This window comes from Balearica regulorum, chromosome 4 (genome assembly GCF_011004875.1).
Source record: "Balearica regulorum gibbericeps isolate bBalReg1 chromosome 4, bBalReg1.pri, whole genome shotgun sequence".
Taxonomy (NCBI): Eukaryota; Metazoa; Chordata; class Aves; order Gruiformes; family Gruidae; genus Balearica; species Balearica regulorum.
Window position 1 is genome coordinate 13550455 of NC_046187.1, and position 17772 is coordinate 13568226.

Below are 17772 nucleotides of genomic sequence, written 5' to 3' on the forward strand. Positions count from 1 at the left end.
CTATATCGCGCCTTGTGTTTTTACTCTCCCGTAGGCACAGCTGCTTCTTCACCATCTTTCTTTTCCCACTAAATTTATTAGGTTTGCTTGCTAAACTGCTCTTCCCTGTGAATGTTTCAGAAGTGGGTCCCATCCGTTACTATCTGTGCATACGACTGGTACAGCAGAGCCTGACCCTGGTAGGGGTCTCTGGGGTCTGCACAGTACAGGTGAGCATTACTTTTGCATGGCTTATCTGTCTGAAATAGTGCCAGCAACCAGCAGCTCTGACTCTGGAATCCTGCCTTTCCTCTGCCTGCCTGGCTAGAGAGCTGTTGCTCAGTCTTGTTAATTTTTACTTTCAGGTGCTGATCCAAGCCGGATCCTTGCGTTTCCCATTTGTCTTTGTTCCTGAGTTGGTCAGAAAAAAAAATTCAGAATCACAGTAGCACACTGTATCTTAAACAGCACTTCCTGACGATTTCAGTGCAGGCTTTTGTGTAAAAACTGATGAGAATAAAAACTCCACAGACATTAGAGATGTGAGAATGAGTCCTAAACAATCAAGCAGATTGTATGCAAGATGCTGAACATCTCCTGCAAGGCAAGGCTTGCATTCTCAAGTATAAATCAAAGAGATCGGCTAGTATTAAGTCATCTGGTCTCTCTGCAGTTCAGATTTGTATTTTACTCTACGTTATTTGTCCATTTTGCTTTACAAGCTTTCTTGTTCAATGTTTTATCTAGCTGCTTGCTTAAGACAGTGAAGTATAAAGACATGAGCTACGTTATCACTGATCCCAGTCCTCAGATCCCCTTTTCCCCTGCACGCATGCAATGCACATTCAGAGCAATTGGAATGATATATCTAAGGACACACTTGTGTGCCACCACAGTTTTTACAATGGCACTTTTCCTTACTGAATTTCATCGTCATAGATAATAAATCCATTATGTCTCTCATATTCACTGACCATTAATAAAACGCCTGGATACTCAGATACGAGCATTCAAATGGGATTTGAAACTTCATGCTCACTTCGTCTATTTGTTTATCTTGGTTTCTGGGCAAAACAGACAGCTGTGTAGAGTCTAGTTTTGCTTGAAATAAGCATGCTTGCTTTTGGCAATACTGTTGTGAAAGCTGGCTTATATGTCCCTCTCTTCTCTTGTGCTTCACATTTCTTACCTCCTGTTGTACTGGCACAACTACTTCTGGATCAGGGAACGGATCCAAATGAAACAAACAAACAAACAAACAAACCAACCCAGCAAGAAATTGGTTAGCTTCTGGATTGGGCTCACAAGGTAGCTGCGCAACAGCAGGGCAACACGGAAGCAGGAACAAGTAATCTGGGAAAGAGAGAGGCAAGACAGTAACTGCCACAGCATTTATACATAGAAACAGACTTCTAAGTGGAGCTTCCACTACTGAAGGAGAGAATTTTCTTCTGAGTCTCTCCCTAGAGTAAATTATTAAGCAAGTTTCTTAAGATCTGCACCCTAGGTTAGGCCAGACTACCACATGTACCTAGCATGCCTCCCGATGGGGCCATACGCGCAGCTCAGTGTGTCTGCAGGGACGGAGGGGGATTCGGGAACCGATGGTTTCATCCTTGCTCTGTACACAATGTCAACGTACATAGCAGATGTGAAACAGAAAACAAACAAACAAAAAATAATCAGACTTTAGATTTGCTCCTTGTTTCACAGCATTTTTGTACATCCCTTTGTGTGATGTGCTGTACAGAAACACTTTGTCTGTATTTCACATCTTAACATATGGAAAGGAAGAGCAATTTTATAACAGGAAAACTTCACTGTCCATTCACAGAGCCTGGCCGGAGTCTTGTAGGTGTATGTAATAATCCAGAGAACATTTTTAGTGCCAGTTAGGTTTCACTTGGCAACTCTTTCAAACCACTGCTGGCCTTTCAAACCACCAATGCTATGCTGGCACTGGTTTGAGTCTCAAAACGAATCCAGGACCTCAGCTCACTGGAATTTTCAGTCCATGATAACTATTTAGTGCAACATCCGCACAGGCTTTTAATAGAGCCACCAGGACTTATGTCATACTCCAGGCACATGGGATCCAATTTGCTCAATCTTTAACTAGGTCCCATCAGTATTCTGTCTCCAGGACAGTGTTAGGTGCTAATGCAACTGTTAATAACTTTCCATATTAACTGCTGTCTAGGGAGTTTTTCCACCTTTTCTCTCCCCCTTCACATTCTACCAAAAGACCCCCCTATTAACAGCAAGGAGGAACAGTCAAGTGGTGGATCAGATTCTTATCATGCACTTTCATTCACTTCCAAAGGCTGGTTATTATTCTCAAAGACATTTTAGACATACACAGATCAAAATAATTACTTGAGAAGTTATATTAATAGATTTAATGAAGTGCTATCAAAGAGACTTGAAAGTGTCCTAACAGTCATGATGAGCTATACGTTGACAGGGTTTTATGGAAAGAACAAAATGAGAGGCAGAAAAGGAACTGCCAGTATTCTCTAGACTGCCCACACTGCTGTACAGCCCACCAAACTCGGTGGACTTTGCAGGTGATATTACACCTTGGGGGAGAGTTTGTAGGTTTTCACACTAAAACTCTTGCCCATGTCTGCAGCAGAATTATTTATGGCTCTTCCTCCAACTACAGAGACAGTGCTGGTGGGATTTCTGAGGTCTTATGCAATGCGACGAGACATCCTGCTGAAGAGAATATAAAAGCTTGTCTAAATTGAAAAACTAGAGGTATTTACCAACAGAGAGCAAAGACTCAGGCAGTGCACTTTATCTAGTGCAGAAATTAGCAAGTGCCACATGGGCTGAGGAAGATGGATGACCATGGATGCTATAAAAGATGGAAAAAAATTAGTAACTACTTTTTCCCCTGCAAGTGTCACCATACAACCTTTAGAATATCTAGATGCTACTTTCCCAGCGAACTACCTTTTTCAAACCATATCATTCAATCCCAGCTGAGCCTGACCCAAAGAATATTGCAATGTCCTCCTTGAATCCCAAATCCACCTTCCACTCCTCCAAAGCTGGTGTAGCTTAGAGCTTCTTCAAGTTCAAATCTTAGCCAAGCCCAGCTCACACTGACATCATCTGTAGAGAAGGTAGAGCACCTGCGGTAAAATTTCCAAAGATGTTAGCATTTTGCATAACTCCCTGCTAAAAATTAGGCAACACAGATTACTATGATGCATTCTTGTGTAAAAAAATTCCTTAGCTTATCTTCTTTCATGCCCTCTGGAGAGCTGAAAAGTCATAGGGTCAAAGCAGGAAACTCAGCTAAGATGAACTTTTATGACTTTCACACAATTTTTTCATCCCCCCACCCTTTTTTTTCCCCCAACACCAGTTTTTAAGCTTTTCCATCCATTCATTTTCAGCAACTGATTACAGAAATATCACATTACAAAATACTGTCCCAGGATCCTGCACAAAATCCCACCACAGAGAGCAAACCGTCACTAAAACTAAATACTGAACAGACTTTGGGCTGTATATACACCCAAGGGACTTGATGAAGGCTTGGATCTTGGTAGAAGCCAGCTGAGAGAAACTGCTGGTCCATTTTTAAGTGATCAGTGCTACTACAGAAGAGATGCTTGGTTTAGCAAGGAACCCTAGGGACAGGTCCCCAAATGAAGTCCCATCCAGATGTTCACAGTACACTACATTGACCAGGGTCCCATGGAAGACATTATCTATTCAAGAGCATGGGGAAAAAAAGGGAGGGAGAGAAGAGGAAATGTCTGCTGAACACACACAGAAGTAAAAAGAAAAGCACTGGCCCAGTTCCAGAAATGAAAATCTGGCCCAACTGAAGTAGGTGGGGAGCTTTGCCACCAGATTTCAATGGAGACAGAATTTCACCCGATGTGAACAGTACTCTGGAAATACCCTCCCTCCAGACACACTGTGGGAGCTCTTCTGGCTCTGAATGCTCACTGGAAACACAGAAAGGGAAATTAAACCCAAACCAACACAACAATACCAGAATGATTAATCAACAAACAAAAAGGATACAACCACAATTAAGCAAAAAATATTGCAGAAGTGGGTGGAAAGAAGGCAGCAAGTCCTTTACGTCCTGGACCACTGAACTTTGCCAGGAATAAGGAGGGATGCAAGGACTTGTGGTACTGCATACAGGGTGCCACGTCAAGACTGCACTGGAGACAGTCTGCACAAATTCAACAAGAGGAAGAAAAATTTCTAGCACATATTCAAGCCTTGGAGTATGCTCCCGTCACTAATGCTATATAAAGAGGCCAGAACCTAGCAACTTCAGCAAAGACTCCTAGGAGCAATCAGCGTCATCACTTACAAATTCCCAGGCAGGCTAGTTCACAGAAAGGGCACGCTCAGCAAGCCCTGCAGTTGTGTAACCATGAGGATTCTGGAAATGAGAAAGACAATGCCTGAACACAATAAACAGACACAATGCCTATAAAGCCCCATCTATATGACAGCTATGACCCAGTTATTTAGCCTACAGTCACCCTCTGATTTAGTTAGCATTTGCTTTCATACCACAACTGGATGTTGTCCTTTCACTGGCTTAAGATTTCAGGCTGCTTAAGATGCAAAGTTCTGCCCTTCAGAGTGCCTGAACACCCCAAATCCACATAAGGCAGCTGGAGGGACAAATTCCCATCACTGCTGGAACTCAGCCTCTAATTCCTAACCAAAGACCTCCTCTTTGCTGCATCTCTCTGCAAAACGGGACCAAATGACTCAGTTTCCAGGAACTACTGCAAATTGCACCACTTTGGATGTGGTGATGAGAGCATGTAAACTTGCACATCTACCACTGACTAATATTCAAATATTGTATTCCACTTTGAGATGAGAAATCCAGATAAAGATTCATGTCTACATTATCAGTGATGGGTGAGGGACAACAGCTAACCAAGCATTAAACCAGAGTTCCCTGGTTTAATGTCACAGGTGCGGTGTCGGCAGGCACACAGCAGGGTTTGGAAGCTCCCAAGGTCCTTTGAGTTTTTCTCAGGACTCCTCTTTCCTCAAAAAACAACTGGAAAGGTCTCTTTTTAGCAGTGGGTCCCCAGCCACCTCTGTGATGGTGCGAGGCTCACAACCTTCACAGAGCTCAGGCCATCTGCCAGTTTGCCCTCCCGCTCAAATAACCAGGGAAAAACCCTTGTCACAGTCCTTCCCCAGACCACATGGGCAGCCCCTTCAGGTGATGGAGATCTCCTGAAGCTCCATGGTTTGCTGCCACACTACCCATGTGCTTGGACAGACCCACTGATCTTGGTGTGAGTTCCTTGTTCGTGGGCTCTACTGTCAGCCCTCAGGATTTCCCAATGTTAGTGTCTAGTGCCCAATGTTATTAAAGGTAAGGAGAAAAACAGTAGGCACCAAGGCAAAAATCAAGCTTCTCTGCAGGCCCTGCAAGTTTTTCACCCAGTTACTTATCCAGCAACTTGGAAAATGAAGAACAAATGTGTTTGGACTGACACCGATCCTTCCACAGACTCTGGAAACAAAACTGGAGGGGAAGAGAGTGGCTGGAGAGTTACTGAGCTCCTGTGCTCCCTGGCTGCCTCAACACCATTGTTATCCTGATGAAAAAGCAGAACAATCGCTTCTCAGTGTGCCAAGATCCTGGGATGAAAAGCACAGACTACCCCTCGTGCTGGGCTTTGCACCAGGCTGCCGGCTCTTCTCGGCATGTCCCATGCAGCTCTGGGTGTAAAGGAAACAGCCTTCCTTCTCAACTTCTTGTAAAGAGCAACCAGCACGGATAATTATCTGCCAGAGGAGCTACTCACTTCAGCAGTGTTAAGAGGGTACAGCTGAGACCAGCATCTAGCCCAGTCTTTAGTTACAAGAAAAATCTTTCCTTCATGGTTTAAATCAGCCTCGAATGCATTTCAAAACAATTACTGGAAGGAACAAAATAACATCTCGTTTTGAACAGCTCTTGCCAGCACTCAAGGAGGCTCGAGAACATTGTATGCTACCAGCTGACAGGCTGGCCATGGATGACAGCTGGGCCTATAACCTTGCTGCTCACCCCTTAGTGGATCCAAGATTTGGACCATAAAAAGACCAAACCTGAAACCAGTACCTAATCCACAAAGGGAGAACTTAAAAATCCACTTCTGGGTCACTTGTGGCTAAGCTTGCAAGTCCAGTGTTTCCAGAAGTTATTTTCACTGCCATGACACTGGCTGCAATATCGGGGAAAATGTGATTATCAAGTCTCTCCATGGAGTAAGGAGACTAATGGAAAATAATTTCAGCCTAGTCCCCTCATCTCTCTCCTACCTTTTACAAATCATATTATTACTTGCTTTCTTTTTCATGCCCAGGCCCATAGTAGTACCTAGAAATGGTTGAAAATGTATAATTTTTTCCAGGACCTATGCTGACTCCATACACAAACCTGTATTTTATCACATTCTTCTACCTCCCTTCAAGTATATCTGATGATTTTCTACAATAGTCTTGTCAATACTAATAACCAACTGGTATCAAACAGATATGTATTTTCTACTGATCTGCTATTTTACCTAAAAATTAGAATTTTAGACTAGTACACTCCTCACTCAAAACAGCTGACAACATTCCTTTTAAACTGTCAGAAGTAGATTTTCAACAGAGAACATCATTTTTAGGAAGAAACACATGCAGACATTTTGAGAGCTACTGGTTCAAATGGTGCCCCCTTAAACAAGTGAAAACTAAACACATTGAAAGCATCCAAAATTCTCCTTTTTTTGACCAATTGATAGCATTATTTCACTAGGCTAAAGTTTTCAAGTACAGGAACTCTGACCATCAATCCTTCCGAAATGAGAAGTTCAAGTACAAGTCAATAACCAGATGAGCTTCACTTGATGTAAGAAGATAAAGGAAAAGCAAAACCAGAATTCAACATCCTTTTTTTCTTGACTGAAGGCAGTAAAAGTGATTGTCGCGTTCACTATTTATTTTATGAGATGCAGGTAAGAATAAATTCCACATAATAACATGTAGCCCAGCGAGGACAGGCAAGTCAAAGGACATGCACCAAACTGCTTCACAAAGAAGCCAGGTGATACATGGCGGGTTATCATGGTGAATGGAATCACTTACTATAAACAGTATCTGAACATGACCATAAGTTTATATTGTTGACTGAAATAGCTTTTTCTATGCAGGGAGAGAGTTTGCTGTTCAACATGCTGATTTGCACACAGGCTGGAATTGTTTGCAGTACAGCAGAGCAACATGATATTTAAATTTACTTACCCTGTAGATTTCCGCTGGGCTTACAGTAAGGCCATTGCTCCAGTGAAAAAGCCCTCAAAGGTAATTTTTCCCACACTAGAGATGGGTTTGTGATTTGGGTTTCTAAACATTTATTTCAGTGCAAATTCTGCCAGAAAGAGGAACTTACTGCTTGTTGTGAAGTTACCCTCCCCAACCTGGGGAAAGGAGTCTACGTCTTGGATGACTTGTAGTACTCCCACAGTCCGCACCGGGGGATCCAGGGCTACAGAGCTCTCGTTCACTGTTATATCGCTGGCTCCCGTTATCTGGTTAGTTGGCGGTCCTCCTATGGATGCTTCCAAGTCTGGAGGTATATCATCCATGCAATCTGCATTTGGCTAATGGGAAGAAAAAGAAGAAAATTGAGCTTTTACTTGATAAAAAGATTCAATTTCCCTGTTCCCACTTCTTTAGGGCTTTTCACTTTCAGTACTGAAAATGGCAACATATGATGAATAAACACGCACAGTTTGTTTTCATGCACTTAAAACTTCTTAATACAATCTGTTGCAAGAGAGACCCAAAGTATGCATTGGAAATATTCAGTATTAAACTGTGTGACCTACAATCTCTAAACATTCTTACTTATACTTTTAAAAAGTTTGGGAGAGTGCACATTTAAAAAGTAAGTCACTCATTGATATGATCTGCTTAACATAGGCAGATTGCTGAGTCAGATTACAAATGTAAACAGAGACAGTAGCTGAAGGGGAATGATTATCCTTTCCCTAAATATGTATTTTATAGAGCCAATATCAGAGCTTTCAGGAACAGGAATCAAGGGAACTGCCTGTGGGCGCATTATGTGTGGGGTCCAAAAACAGAAGCTAAGGCTGCTTATAAGACAATTTTTTAGCATCAAAAGATCTTTTCCTTTGCTAATGCTGTATTTCCTACAAAATAAAATTAGGAGAAAAGAAACAAACAAGCAATAATGGGTATTTGAAGAGTATTATTCGATCCATAGGCTTTCTTGCTTTCTGATTCAGAGAGACCAAGGATGGAACCCAGTTCTGGGGAATTTAGACACCTCTCTCTTGCAGCTATATAGCGAACGCCCTAACACCTCCAGAACGAGCCAAGCTCTTCAAGTCAAGTGTCTGCCTTTCCACTGACCTCATAGGGGAGCAACGAGGGGGGTTGTGGTGCCTACCTTTTACACAGTATCCTTAGCACTGAGCGCCTGTTCACAAAGAGCACTGAGTCTTCAAGTGGGCACTGGGCGGCAAAGAGGATTGTTTGTCCAGAGACACTATATCCAAGACTAGTTTACACCCCTGATTTCTCTGGGCCTGTTACAAGCCTGATGCTCCCATTCATACAGCAGTGATTTCTATGGAGGTCCCCATAAACACCGGTGACAAACACGAGTAAAAAAACCCTCTTTTTCCTCTAAGAGGAAACAGATTGTTGCACCATTTGCCCATAGAACCAGGTCTAGTTTTCCCCAAGGCATGGAGAAAAATTGTTTGCATAACTATTTCAAGAACTGGGTTTTGAAGTTTTAACATACTGTAACAAAACCAAGGCTAATTTAGAAATGAGGATGCTGTGTGTCGGGGTGCAAAGCTTCCCAAACGACAGAGGGACATAGCAAGGTTGAGCTACAATTACGCAGATACCTTGTTAAGCTCAGAAACATACAGTTAAGTTGTTCCCATTTATCTTTATTGTCCAGGAGTCAGACAGCTCATCTGGATCAGTCACTTAGGTTTCCTCTAACTTCAACAGTTTGAGACAGTTTCGCTGTGTGATTCATCCTACCCTAAGGTCAGTGGTATGAACTACCCCCCTCTGCCTTCCACTGCTCAGCACTGAGCAGAGATGAGGCTTCAGCTGCTAGATTGGAAATGCAGTGTCTGGATGGCTGAAGTCAGAGGACGTGTACTCTGAGGATCTGACTTTTGCTACGCTTAGTTATCTCACCTGCATTTTTAAAAATCTCACTACCTGCCGATCTCCAACAGCAGGCCCCTAGAAATGAAGCAAAATATGATACAGCAAAGACTTAAACAGAGGCTTAGCTTTAAGCACAAGAGTAATCCCTTTGAACTCAGGCATAGGAGGTTACCATATGCTTACATTTTTTGCAGAACCAGGAACTTAGCATGTTTTCTCTTTTCCCATACATTCCCTGTCTGATTGTTGCCACCTCATAAATATCTTTTCACAAATGTTCCTAATGAAAAAGGTAGGCATTTTAAACAATCCTCAGGTGACATGTATCCACAAACTGAAGTTTCAGATGAAAATTAGAGTTGTCATCGTCTGGCTCCAGGCTAATCCACAAGCAGAGAGCGCTCCTCAGAAGTGTGATAAAGGCACATTCGGCTATACCAGGTTTTAATGAAACTCATTGAACCTGTACTTTTCTAAGTGAAACACCAATCATTTATCTGTAGGGCTTGGATCCAAAAATTATTCCTCAGATCTATGACTCTTTCCCTCACTCTTAGCTGGTGTAACAAATGCTTTCAGCATTTCATTTTTAACTTAAATTTGGCTTTGATGGCAGTGTATCTTAAAGAAAAAAGGCTGTTTTTTCTTTTCTACTCTAGGAAAAACTATTTCACATTTTTTTTCAGGGGACCAGTTGTCTGTCCTTTGCTCTGATTCCAGTTATTCCTAGAGTGGGGTTTTATCACTAAATTTTAAACCTTTAAAAATGGGGGATTATAATTGAAAGCCAAACCAAATATTAAAGATGCAAAAATAGCATTGCTCGATATAATGAATCCCTTTACTCCTGAATCATTTTAGTTGGAAAAAATACCCCAAACTAAGCAGCATACTATAAAACTAATGATATGAAATACTGATCAAAAAAAGTACATTATAGCTTCTGCTGTCAGAGTGACCCAGATACATTTGCTAAGTTTAATTATATTGGTTTCACTCATTCCCTGCATGTAAGTGCTTTGAGGGCACAATTCCACTAAAGTCAAGGGAACGCTTTGTATTGACTTCTGAGGACTTGGCTAAGGCTCTTAGTGAATAGCTTCAAGTCATCCAATCTGCTGCCAAAATTGCAGCTGTCTGCATATCCAGCAGATATTTGCAGAAAAGGGGGAGAAGCAGAGGGAAACTATTTTATGTGATACAATCATCCCAATAGCAATGTAGCTCTTTGAAAGTGAAAGACACTTTCACTAATAATTCACTTCAAATATTATAGCCAAAAGAGGTATAGTCTGAGCTGAATTCACCAGCAAAGAGACAGTGGAAAAGGTTATGCCAAGAGTTTGCTGACAGATCGTTAATAATCCTCCGGATTTGCAGAGAACCATGGTGAAAAGCGGAGATGTTAGGATGCTCACCTACCATGAAAACGAATGCAGTCACTTTGGTGCCTCATGGCAGCCTGGGGAATCTGGTTTTAGGGCAGATATTATTTAAAATCTCTGTTACAAAGTACATGGAGAGTTTAGATGTGAACTGATTGAACAATTTAGATATATGGGGTTTAACCAATCATTTCCTGGAAAATCCCGAGTCTTCCTGCTAAATGAAGCACAATATAACCACAATCACACAAGCCAGCTCTTTAATAACAACCATAGGACAAACATGCAGCTGGCAGGAAAAAAAACCATATTGGCCTTGCCTATGGTTAGCTTTCCTCATTCCTCCCATTGTAAAAGCCTGCAAAAGGACTTTAGCAAATTTGCGCTCAAGTCTCCCATGCTGCTTGCCTAAGGCTGCTTTCCTGTGTGGGAAATTTCAGCTAAGATGGCTCAGCAAGACTCAAGAATGTGATTAGCGAATAGTGTTTTGTTTTATCCACTCTACAGAAGTGTTTGCCACCTCTCAACTGAGAACCCCTAGAGCTTTACAGCTTCTTCCAGGGAAATGTCCTTTCCCACAACAGGCTACTGACATCTGGCTAAGTTACGAGCCTCTGAAAATATCAATTCATGCGTGCTGATAGAGACTGGTGGCTTACTTGGGACCGACAACTACGCTCTCCAAAAAGAAAAGGGCTTTGCATGGTGCCTGCAAGCTCACAGTGGCACCAGAAAGCACCCACAGGACCGATGCCCACCCTGGACTGCCCTCAGCTGATGCCAGGCAGAGGGAAGGGTGAGGACACACAATTTCTGTGTGGGTGGAGAGCAGGTCCTGCAAGCTGAGCAGGGAGCACGAGGCGTAGGAGGCAGGAGCTCACAAGGATAAAGATGGGGCAGGAGGGGTTATGTAGAGGAGAAGCAGGAAAGGGAATGAGGTAGGAGAGGGAGAAGCAGGAGTCGAGGCATATTTTAGAAAGAGAAGGCAGAGAAAACAGAGGATGAAGAGCAACTGATTGCAATAAAGGCATTTTTAACCCCCAAGCTACCAGATGCTCTTAGACTCCCACTTCCTTTGCTGTCAGCCACAGGAAACCCCTGACATGGAGGCTACCATCTGCTCCCAGTTCCCACGGACAACAGCTCCTACTGTAAGTCACCTCAAGGGGTAAGGCTCTAGCATGCAGCTCTCCCTTCATGAACCTAACTGATGATCCTTGCGGGTGGGATCCAGTACGATTTCTCCAAATGATGGAGTGGGCTGTCTTCAGTTTGTTGTCTTAGAACAACTAGGGAAATATTGACAGAAATTCAAACAATAAAATCCTCTAGACACACTTTGCTAGTGGAACATTAACATCCAAGCGCTTGATTTTTAGCGTTAAGACAGACCAGCACTAAGGCTGATTCTGAAATCTTAATTTGACCCCGTTGTTTATGTTGGTTACAGCAGTATCTTTAATTACATGCCCAGTATAATTATTTCTATGCGGAAAGCTTTCAGTGAGGGGGGCAGGATGGATCCCCCTTCTGCTACGTGGTACAGGGAGAATAAGACAGGGAGCTGTGAGAAGAGAAATGATGACTGAGGAAACTGAGTGGCACTTTTCATTATTTGTAGCAATTAGGTTCTATACCTGCCACTACAGAGCTGTTCATACGTAGTAAAAGCCAGTCTGGCTTTTACAGCGGCCTCTGTTTTCCCGTCCCCTCGACATACAGAGAGACAGTCTGTGGATGCGCCTAGCCTTCAGCTGCTGTCAGTGAAGTCAGTGAGAGCCGCATTCTGGATGTAAATACTAATGGTACCAAACTTTCTGGAAAGACCTTAACATCTCACTGCAAGCCTCCAAAAAGCGGAGGTCTGATTTGTCTATATCCCCTGATTATGAAGCTGGATGAAGAGTGTGTTAATGAAATGCTTAGGCAAAAATGTCAATGGACCAATATGAGAGCAGATATCATGTGGTCCTGCATGATGCAGAAGGCGGCCATGGAACAATATACTGGGTATGAAGAAGAGGTGTCCAAATGCTGGGTTACTGCTCACTGGCAGGCTAGTGAACTGAGACATGAAACCTGGGGAAAAATTTCTGTATTTAAGCCTAGGTGCAGAGATGCTGAATGGCAGAGCCAGCCTTCATTCTGGCCTTTCCTGACATCTCAAATACTGATTTAACAGTTGCATCACCTTTTAATATTCTAAAGATAATACACATGTTTAGAAGAAAAGTAGCCCAACGGTGATCCTAACTACAATGCTCTATTTAATTTTTCCCGTTGTATGTTTTTAGCTTGGATTATATTAGGTTGATTAACATAGCTGCCTACTTCAGTAAAAACATACTTCATCACTTGCTGTGGAACCTCTTCTGCAGCAACCTGCTTGGCTTCCTAGTCTCCATGAAAATGAACTCTTGGGGAATGGCTGCATCAGCTGTGTTCACATGAGCTGTTTTACTTTATATAGCTCTTTCATATGTGAGCTGGCACGTCACCATCTGTAACTGTGGAGGGTATTTACAGCACCTGTTAACACATCACTATGTTTCAGTATTGAACTTCACCATCTCACGGCAAGCCTTGCACAGTGTGGGAAAGTTACTCATTTCTTCCTGGTGAAGCCCCTCATCTCTGTGATAGCCGAGGTTCGGAAACTGTATGGCAGATATGCCCTATCTGAATGTAAACACGCAGCCTAGAAAGATCAGTTGCTTTGGCAGCTTCTAAGCACATCTGAATGCTCCAAATAACAAAGAGCTTAACAATTTCTTGTGTGTCATGTGGCTCACCACATGTTTAGTAACTGGGAGAAATGCTCCCTAATTGGAATTAGGAGTACAGAGCTTGCTACAGATAGACTTTAAGAGAAATCTGACAGAAAAAAGATTTGGCTCCCCAGAATGACCAATTAGTTGTCCTCAACTAGTATAGCAGGGAAAATTTTATTTGCAGACCTTCTGCTTTGAGATGTGAACTGAGAGCATGATTAAAAAAATAAATCCAGTCCTGATTTAAAACACAAACAAAAGCTATGTGAAAGAATCTATAAATCCACCAAAACACCAGTAAACAATCTGCTCCACAAAGCAGGCAACCACACACACACAAATCCCAACACCCAACGAACCCCCATACACACTCTTTTCCTTGCTAATAAAAGTAGGGTGCAGAAGAGAGGTAGAGTCAGACATTTCAGCTTGTACTCCCCATAATAAACCAATTAATAAATAAATCACATGGCAAGAAGAGTAGATTGGGAACAAACAGGCAAAGGGCTAGGGATATCCTCAAGTAGCTGGTGTTTCCCTTCTGCCCCGACCAGCCGCTCTGCGACGTGCTTACCGGAATCCCTAGAGCTTTTAGAATATTCATTTTACACATCGGGCAGGTGCGATGGTCTAGCAGCCAGGGGTCTACACAGGATTTGTGGAAAAGATGCCTGCAATGAAAACCAGGATATTTTAATTCAAATCCACCACAGCACAATTTACCAGTTAGTACCAGATACTTCTTCTGAATTCAGTAAAGTGAGAATATTTCAAATGGCATGGTTTGCAACCTCTGCAAGGACTGCAGAACTATATCCTGTGCACACAAGACTAAAATTATTTCTGCAGCATCTCAAGCACATGTGCACGTGTTGCTCAACCAAGTTTGGAAAAGAAACCATGTTCACAATTAGAGAATTAGGAAACATACACAAAATGCATCAGCAAACCCCATATTCTTTAAATGTTAAAGGCTGTCAGTACACAAAACCTGCTTGGTGGTAAAGGTAAAAATCACATTAGTATTTCTTGATGGTTCTACAGACAAACCTGATTACACATAATTTAAATGTGAAGTCACTGGGGGTCTGTGACTTTTTTTAGGATGCAGGCATAAGGAAATTAACTGAATTAAAAAAAATGCTACTTATCATTTAATTGAAAAAAAAAAAAACAAAAAACCCAAACCCCACAGAATGATGCTTTTTAATACATTTTCCCTGACCTTCCCGCTCTTTAGAAGCTGCCCATCAGAGTGAGTTCTTAAAGAATTCCAGCCCTGAAGGGCTTGTTGCTAATCCTGTGCTCAGTCTGATGTGACCATTAAGCAACTACCTGAGCCCTGGAGCTGCTGGGGGCCACTTTTCTTAGACACTGTCCAGGTGGAGGAACTGAAAGCTTCTTGTCTAACTCCACCTGACACAAACTGAGATTGAATATAGAGATATTTAGTGCGTGTACCTGACTGACAGATTGTATTTTCTCTTGCGAGCATGTTCTGTTACCCTGTGGTTATAAAGAACAAATGTTATAAACCGCAGGAACGTGGGGCTCGGGATTTGGGAAATGCTGTTGAGTAGGCCAAGTAGAGGAGTCAGGGCTCAGCCCAAGGCAGTGAAGTTTGTTCAGCCCCACTCCTTCTGAAGAAAAGGAGGAAAGTTTCCTACCATGCATGCAGCCTCAGAAATTACACTGGCATGTAGGAAAATGAAAATTGACTTGCCTTCCTAAAAATCTTTTTTAGTCAATTAATTGAATGGAGTAGTGCAGTTGGAAGGGACCTTAGTCCAACTTCCTAATATAACTTAAAAATGGTAATAACTTAAGCAAAATTGAAAGAGGGTATTTTATTCTGAAATATGAGGCTTGATATACATACGGTCTTGCTCCAAAAGGTGCAAGCTAAGTTTGCTTGTTCTGAAACACCATATAGATCAGCTCTAAATGTCCTTTCAACATGGCTTGCAACAGGTGTCTTGCATTTTACTTGGCATGGCGTGAAAGCCACTTTTCAGTCTGCTTGAACGTTTACATCTGGGCAGTCCCCAGCCTGTGTTTCCCCGCGCTGTCACTGCCCCACATGCATCGTCGTACAGGTCAGCCACACAAACCCACCAGGTAACTGCGAGTGGACACAGCCTGGAGCAGGGCACGTACCAGCCTCCACGAGGAAATGCAATCTCTGAGAAAGCCAGAATCACTTAACGCACCAAAATAATTTTAAATATTTAAGTGGTACGTATTCAGCTGAATAGGTCAACTGCTGTATTGTGTCACGGCCTCTCTCACACAACAAGACACACATGGCCTTTCAATTTGATGGACGATACTGAGGCGCACTTTCACTATTATTGATTTGCAACCCTGGCTCTTACTAACGTGGTATCGGCCCACATACTAACTGGCTGGCTTACTAGCTGGCTTCAGTCCTAAATAACACTAGAAATTCAAAGCCCAAACTGTGTGAAATCTCAGAATCTTATTCTTTTCACTGCAATGTTTTTTCTTGCTACTTCTAGAAGAAATGGGTCCTTTGTGAAACAAAATTACATGGCAAATTATCACATTCCTGTACTTGATCTGACTTCACACAACTATGGGAAAGGGCAAATCTGTTCTTGGAAGTTTGACCTAGTCTAATTATATCAGTTGGCTGCAATACCAAACTTTGTCAAACCTCATCTGATCCTGTATGTCAACATGATTAACACAAATGAAGTACTGTGATACTTGAGGTTTAAACAACTACTTTACTAAGGCTACTAAAGTTCACAACCTTCCTTCCAAACAAGACTTGCTTTACTGGGTAAAAACACAATGGACCACATTTCGGTGTCTGTCCTGCATAACCCTTCCTTCCCTTTATCTCAGGAGGGACGTGTTCAGCACATCATCAGGCAAGCATTCTGAATAGGTGAAAACATAAAGATACAGTCCTCAGGCATGTGTAATTTTACATTTAGAAGTCTAACCAACAGAATTCCTTGGGTGTGTTAATTCACAGAGGGTACTGAAAGTCAATGTCTTGCTTTTCAGCTATTTGAAAGAACTATGAACCTCTTGATAGTGATAGGTTTTCTTCAAATATATACTCAAAATCATAAACAAGTATGTTTAACTGCAAACATCTGAAGGAAATTTGTGCCAAAATAATCAGTTCATTTACAAAATCTGAGATATTTATTATTCTCTTGAAAAAAACAGTTTTCCAAATTCTGTTTCGGATAAAAAATACGTAACTTCTATCAAGCCATTTTACCACAGACTAGAAAGTTTCCTTTTGTTTTCAAGTTCAAGCTTTGCAAGCCTCAGTCAAGCTGTGGTTCGTATTACAGCATTTCATAACGTTTGTTAATCACCAGAAGCTTGGAACTTTCATGCCTTAAAGACTTTAAAAACCTGAAGTTTAGTGTTCCTAAAGTTGGCTTCAAAAAACAATATTCTGAAAGAAACCCTACCAATGCAGAGTAATTTAAATACATGACAGATCATGTCACTTTGCACTTCTCAATAATAAATTAGCACAGTGTGTTATGGCTCTATTAATTTCAGATTTAATATGTACAACAGAAGGAACTTGATTATTTGACAGAAATGTACAGAAAAATGCAATGTTACTGAAAATCAGATAAAGATTTGATTTTTAAATTTTTGTACCACATTATATAATAAGAGTGCTCATAATAGCTATTTTAAAACATGTAAACATTTGTGCAGAGAATTGAGGTGGTAGGCTTTGCAGATTTGGATTTGAAAGTTTATTTTATACGTTATTAGCTACAGCACTATATACATGCCTATAGCTTTCAAAAAATTGTGAATTGTTTGATGTCCTGATAAGTTTATCATGTAAATTCAGGCAAAATAAGGGTCAGCACAAAGTAAGATGAGAGACCAACTGCAATATTTCACTGTTACCTGGTAAGACCAAGATGTAAAAAGATCAACTGCCACAAAAATCCCTCTCCCTCTGCAGTTCTGACTGACACAAGTTGTAGAAGGAAAGGGCAGAGGCATCATGGATGAGTCCAGAAGTAATGACCCACACAGGGACACAGTAAGAGAGATGTTTCAAGCACAGGCTCGAGACATGTCTTTGACAATCAAAGTCAGAGCTAGAAAAGAATATAGAGTTTTTTCCTGTTGTGTGCAACCACATGCATTGCAAAACCATGTTGATTTGGATGGGTTGAAAAGTTTCTCAAAAGAACTGTAATCGATTAGTCGAGAGACAGGAAGGCAAGTGGAGAGGAGATGTTGTAACAATCCTCATGCAAAACGAAGGCTTCCATAAGGAGAAAGGAAACAACTGTTCTTCACCTCTCCTAGGGGTAAGAGACACAATGATGTGTTTAAATTGCAGCAGGTGAGATCCAGGTCACACAACAGGAAAAGCTTCACCACAGTCAGGGGTAGTGAAGCACTGCAATAAA

The 17772-nt window shown here is 41.8% G+C and overlaps 1 protein-coding gene across 2 annotated transcripts in view; it reads right to left on the bottom strand.

Annotated features, from left to right (window-relative positions):
• The window catches only part of RNF150 (ring finger protein 150), a 125269-nt gene that overhangs the window by 25918 nt on the left and 81579 nt on the right, over positions 1–17772 (bottom strand). For both annotated transcript variants that reach the window (XM_075751223.1, XM_075751222.1), the window contains exons 5-6: positions 13914–14010; positions 7412–7622 (exon numbers count right to left, since the gene is read on the bottom strand). In XM_075751223.1, the coding sequence (XP_075607338.1) occupies positions 7412–7622; positions 13914–14010 (308 nt within the window). The remainder of the gene's footprint in view (positions 1–7411; positions 7623–13913; positions 14011–17772) is intronic.